Genomic DNA, 6,000 nt, shown 5'->3' on the forward strand with positions numbered 1-6,000 from the left:
TGTGAACCAGGTGACTTTTATTCTCGAGAAAACCGCTGTTTGCATACATCATCGCTAGCCGATTTGTTTGTTTTTTGGTCACATTTCTCGCGGAATACCGTAAAATATTGCCTGAAGTTTGGCCACTATTTTCAAATAATCGCCATTAAAATCCGTTGAAAATTTTAAAAAAATGGCTAGCGATGAAATATTGAAACACCGTCTTCCACAATGGATACCATCATGTCCATGGGTTTTCTCGGGGTGCTCCTGTTTCCTCCCTTCTCCTTATTCCATCAATTCTCCCATCACCATTCACTTGACTTAATCATCGGTTTTCTTAGCCTAAAGGGCATAATCATTGGATGTTAAACCGAATTATTTCATTTTTTCCACAATGCACAGAGGCCAGCTGGGTTGGGAGTCCCGTTCAAGTTAATTCCGCGACAAAGCGTTTCGGAGACAAATGTCATTGTTTATGTTTAGGTGGCCACACAGAAAAGTGACATTTGAATGACAATACAGTTGGTGGAAAATACATTTTGTTAGCCTATTGACCCGGTGTGCCAAACAGGATGCAATTTGCAAGTTGTAAGACGCCATTACCCATTAATTCTCCCTTAATAAGTTTCCTTACCTAGCAAAATACGTACGTTTTGACCTCACCATTTTGTCGAGCACCCAAGAAAACATTCCAGTACCAAAACAAGCGTGTATATCAAAAAGCGTGGTTACTTCAAACCTTTTTCAAAATCTGTTCAATTTTGAACTTTCAACGCTCATAATTCGAACAAGCTTGCGCTCGAGGATTTCTCCGGTTGCCTAATTGTTTCATATGTAAAAAGGAGTCAACTGAGCATAGTGTCAGTATGAAGCCAGAGTATCACCCCACGATCTTCCCTAGTAAGTGAAATTAATTAGTATTTTCCACTAATGAGTTGAAGCAACTATTCGTGTATATATGAAAGCTCAAAAACATATATAAATTATTTTCAAGAATATATAATATTTTACCTAAGCAAAATGAGTTTCAGCAAAAATAAATAAAGAAAAGGAAAGAAGAAAACAGAAAGAACACACATTACATACTTAACGTTCAAAATGATCGTCAAAATCAACTACCTTTGTATTACACGTGTGCATAATATTTACGTGGAAACAAACAGTTAAAAATTAAAAAGCACTTAGCTGTTTCTTCAAATTATTCTCCCTTTCTCTTCGCTTTCTTTGGCTCTTCGATCTTTTACTTTGAGTTGGATTCTTCTTTTTTGTATATGATTCCTTCCGTTTTCCCATTTTCCACTTTTATTATTTATAATAGTTTTGTCACCATTCACAGGTTCCGCCTCTGAACTTGAAACGCTAACAAGGAATTACCCTACTACTGTGACTGCAACAGTACACATGTAAGTTTGGCAACGAAGCATTATGACGTCCTGCGCAAGCATGAGATTCAGCCGCTAAAACTATTTCCGTAAACATAGAACTATGTTTGGATAAAATGTAAAACATAACACGAAAAATGGTCATATAATATCCATATTCCGTAATGAGACTACTTATAAAATAATTTATGCTTGTAAGTAAAAATTTCATAAAATTGAGCACAGGAGTAGCAAAATCTAACAGCAAGCGCCATCTTGCGTACTCATCTTAAAACTCACCAAGTTTTCCTCTTATATGTTACTTTTTTAGATAACAAAAGACATAATCACAGGAAATATTATCTTATGTTGTAGCTGACGCGTAACTCTATTTTATAGTGCAATATTAATAATATGTGCCATTTCTTTACGAGTTGGTTAAGGCAATGAACTAATGCTTATACTGACTTCCAGGTAGTTGTCCCCTTAACATTGGAAGAAGGTAGTAAAGTGTAAAATTATAAATATAAATTAGTTTATATTATATTAACTTTATTTTGTAATATTCTAAGGCTACCACCGGTAAGCGCGGTAGCCACAAAATATGCCACTGTATAAACTATAGCTTTTATACATTTTTCTTACACCTTTGTAACTCTATGAATTAATTATTTCTTGACGCCTTTCCGTCGTGATTCTTGATATACATATTCATCCTCATTTGACATTTCATATCAAATTATTACAATTTCTTTCCAAGTAGAAGTTTTACCTATTTGCATTTGCTCAGACAATGCTTCTACCAAGAATGAAAAATATAGTAACGTTACATTCGAACAAACCAAACCATATTTATTTACTTTTCCGCCTGAGAAACTGTCGAGTTTATTGTTTTGTCAAAGATTACAAAATGTTTAACATCAGTGTACACATTTTATACATTCACATAAAGATACAACATAATGATACTAAAATACTAGTTTATAATTTTTAAAAACTAACTACTGTTTATAATGTACTTGTCCGTCACACAAAGTTACTTTTAGTCTTACCAGGGATAACTCCAAAGTTGAATCTTGAATTTGGGGATAATCTATATATTTCCTGGAAGGGTTTGTCGAGTCCAAAAAAGTTTCAATTCAATATATACAACAGCTTGACGTATATGTCCTATATATCAAAGTACTCCGCAGTAGATTAAGAATAGTATGCACTACCTAATTATATCCTATCGTAATGAGTAACACCAAAAAACATAATTATTTCACTATAAATATTCTATATTAGTGAATCTATGAAGCTGAGAAAAGCATACCCATAATTAGGATTGCCATATATCTGTATTTTGTACGGACTGTTTGTATTTTTGGGTCTGTATAGTACAAAGCATGAAATAGAAAAATGTCCGTATTTGGCAGTTTTTGGAGCTGCCCGGAGATTTCCGAGTCGGGAATCGCTAAAATCTCAGACGAAAAGAATTATGTTTTCATCATGTAACTTATATTTTAGTTACTATTAAGAAAGTAAGTTAGGTTTTTAAAGGTGACTCATTTTTCCATTCCAGAGTTCTCTTGGTTAGATTTAATATACGTAAGTTAATTGTATGATTTATTATATTTGTGTTAGTGAAAAAATTGTAAAACATGTTAGTTTCCAATAGTGTTTTAAGTAGTACAGTAAACAATTGTGTGATAACCTAAACAGGTGATTTTTAATTAAGAAATTTCAAAATATTTGTTCTGTGTTTGGACTCCATATCTTTGATGGGTCGTCATTTTAAGGCTTGTCCGTATTTTGGATCAAGAAATTATGGCAACCCTATCCATAATATTCAGTCACCAGTAAGTCATTTGGTATCACAACTAATTCTTGTGGCTCATTGCTATGGCTAAATGTGACACATTCGGTCTATGTATTTGAATTTGTATATTGTCCTCGATTTAACCTCTATACGATGTTAGATCAGTATGTCTATTATATATTCGTCAACTACTCATCTAGACGAGTTGTTTGATAGGTCACACGGTACAAAAACGTTTAATTGATTTTGAATGACCGTACTAATTAGGGAAAATTAGCCGTGGTAGTAATTTGAACTCATTTACTAGACCTGAACAGCTCTTTATTTTATTATTATTATTATTATTATTATTATTATTATTATTATTATTATTATTATTATTATTGTAGCTATATAAACTCGATTGGTCACCCTTCAGGTTTTAAGCCCTCTTAGTCATGACAAGGCTCAGATAATGAGAGGTAAGAAAGCTCCGGCTGAGTGTTGTTTGCCGGAACTTGGCTATGTGAAAACCATGTAACTCACACATTATGGCCTGGCAGAACTTGGCCTTTGTTTTTAAGATGTGAGGGCCACGTAACTCACAGTGTCTCACGATCAGTCACTGCATGATAGTGAGGTTCACTAATATAGGATATTTATAGTGAAATAATCATATTGCCTTGATATAGTTTATTACCTTGATATAGGATATAGTTGGGTAGTGCATATTGTATTCTTAATCTACTAGTCATGCGGAGCACTTTGATATATAGGATATATAGGTCAAGTTGAAGGGTAGAGTCACTTCCGGACAAGGGATTGAAACCTGTTTTGGAACTTGCTCGACAAACCCTTTCAGAACATGGATAGGTTATCCCCAGATTCAGGGTTCAACTTTGGAGTCACCCTTAGTTTTACTTTAGAAGATTTGATTAAAGGTATTGATCTACGTTATGGAACAGATGTTTATGTAATAATACTCTGTGTGTATTCATTCTGAATATAATAAGTGTCATCTAGCTAAATTCAACATCCATATTTCATAGTATTCTTGTAAGATATCTCTTCTCTTTTTCCAGGTGTACAAAGGCACACTTGGAGGATATGTACTCACAAGTTTTACAACAGAAGATCCTCCTAAAACATAAAATATGTAGCCAACTTATGGAACAGGGATAAATATTTTAGTAACCAGTCAGAAGTTAAAAGCTCTGAGAATACAAACAACGAACAGGATGTGTTATTTAAAAATATATTAGACAACCACATGTATAACAGGTTCTTACTGGACTGCCCTGTATGCAAAACGAAGTTGAAATTCTTTTCTGAAGGGAAGTTCAAACAACATATGAAGCGCCAAATCGAGAGATTCGACTGCAACGAATGCAACAAGAGTTTTAAAACAAAGGCGAAATTGAGGTATCACCTGCTGTGTCATTTCCCCTTGAAGGAATACACTTGTGACGCCTGTGGGTTTGTGTGTCGAAGGAAACGAAACTATGTGCAACATACAAATATTCATTTAGGAATCAAAGACCTAAAATGTCATTACTGTGAAGAAGCTTTTCGCACGGACTCTGCATTAAAGACTCACGAGAGACTACACATTGGACCGAGGCCATTTGTTTGCGACATTTGCGGGAAAAGCTGTCCAAGACGAAGTAAACTAAACGCACATCTACATGAACATGCAGGTGAAGCGAGAGGTTTCTGCCATATTTGTGAAAAGGTTTTCTGTAGCAAGTACGTTCTTGAGCAGCACCTAAAACTATATTCAAACGAAAAGGACTTTATATGCGAACAATGTGGAAGAGCGTTCTTCTCACTAAAGAACATGAAACAACTCGTTCAAGCTATTCATGTTGATATGAGTGCATTCGTGTGTGGTATATGTAATAAAGCATTCAATAGGAAAACAATATTAGATACGCACATGAAGGTCCATTCCGATGTCAGACCATTCGAATGCAGGGAATGTGGGAAAGCGTTCAAGTATAAGGAAAGTTGTCAGGATCATATGAAAACACATTTTAAATGTTTGAAGCTAATTAGGGGCCTTCAACGACGGAGTTGTCTTACGTCCTTTGTCAACACCAAGACTGTATAGGAGAAACCCTATTGTTCAAAGCGAGTCTGAAACCAAGTTTTCTCACCGGGAGTCGAACCCAGGACCTTGTGCAACGAAGGTAAGTATGCTAGTCACTAGACCAGTAAAGAAGATTCCTTCACGTAGCCGTTGCTAAACGCTACCTGCATAGTCTTACCTCTTAAAGCTGATAATTTATTTGTTTGTTGCTAACAAGAGCTATGTTTTCAATGTAAATACAGGTATGCAATACAAAATATACATAAATTATATGTTTTTTTAATGGTTGTTAAAGGATAAAATTAAATTATCATGCATAGTTTTCGAGAAAAAGCTAATTTACTAAAGCTAGGTTGCCATGCTGCAAGATTCTTGCGGTTGTCATTTTAAAAAACTCTTGCAACCCTAAAATATTTCTCCATGTAAATATAGTCTTGAAAGGGACATGCAACATGTTGCTAGTGAAACCATGTGCAATTTTCTGGGTCGTCTCGTTTGCTACCTGCTATCACCCTGTCATTGACATAAAGAAAAAACAAGTTTCGACGCTTCGGAAACGATGGGTTCTTTTGGACGGGGAGGAGAAGCGCACCAAAATACACATTTTTAATGAGGAGGTTCACTATTTGTCCATTAGAGTGCAGTGACGCGTGGGTGGAGATATCTTTCTTGCTTTCAGAAAGTTGTAAATAAATAAACAGTAACAGAAAAATGGGGTTACAAGATATTTTAATGACAGCTACAAGAGTCTTGAGTATGGAAACGTACCTTTAAGCACAAAAGAGTAC

The 6,000-nt window shown here is 35.0% G+C and overlaps 1 protein-coding gene across 1 annotated transcript in view; it reads left to right on the top strand.

The window, feature by feature from the left end:
- The window catches only part of LOC145691021 (uncharacterized), a 123,192-nt gene extending 117,769 nt beyond the window's left edge, over nucleotides 1-5,423 (top strand). Inside the window, exon 4 of the mRNA XM_081766563.1 lies at nucleotides 4,206-5,423. Within this exon, the coding sequence (XP_081622689.1) occupies nucleotides 4,206-4,305 (100 nt within the window). The 3' untranslated portion in view covers nucleotides 4,306-5,423. The remainder of the gene's footprint in view (nucleotides 1-4,205) is intronic.
- The last annotated feature ends 577 nt before the right edge of the window (nucleotides 5,424-6,000 follow it).

This window comes from Thermobia domestica, chromosome 7 (genome assembly GCF_964235325.1).
Source record: "Thermobia domestica chromosome 7, izTheDome1.hap1.1, whole genome shotgun sequence".
Taxonomy (NCBI): domain Eukaryota; kingdom Metazoa; phylum Arthropoda; class Insecta; order Zygentoma; family Lepismatidae; genus Thermobia; species Thermobia domestica.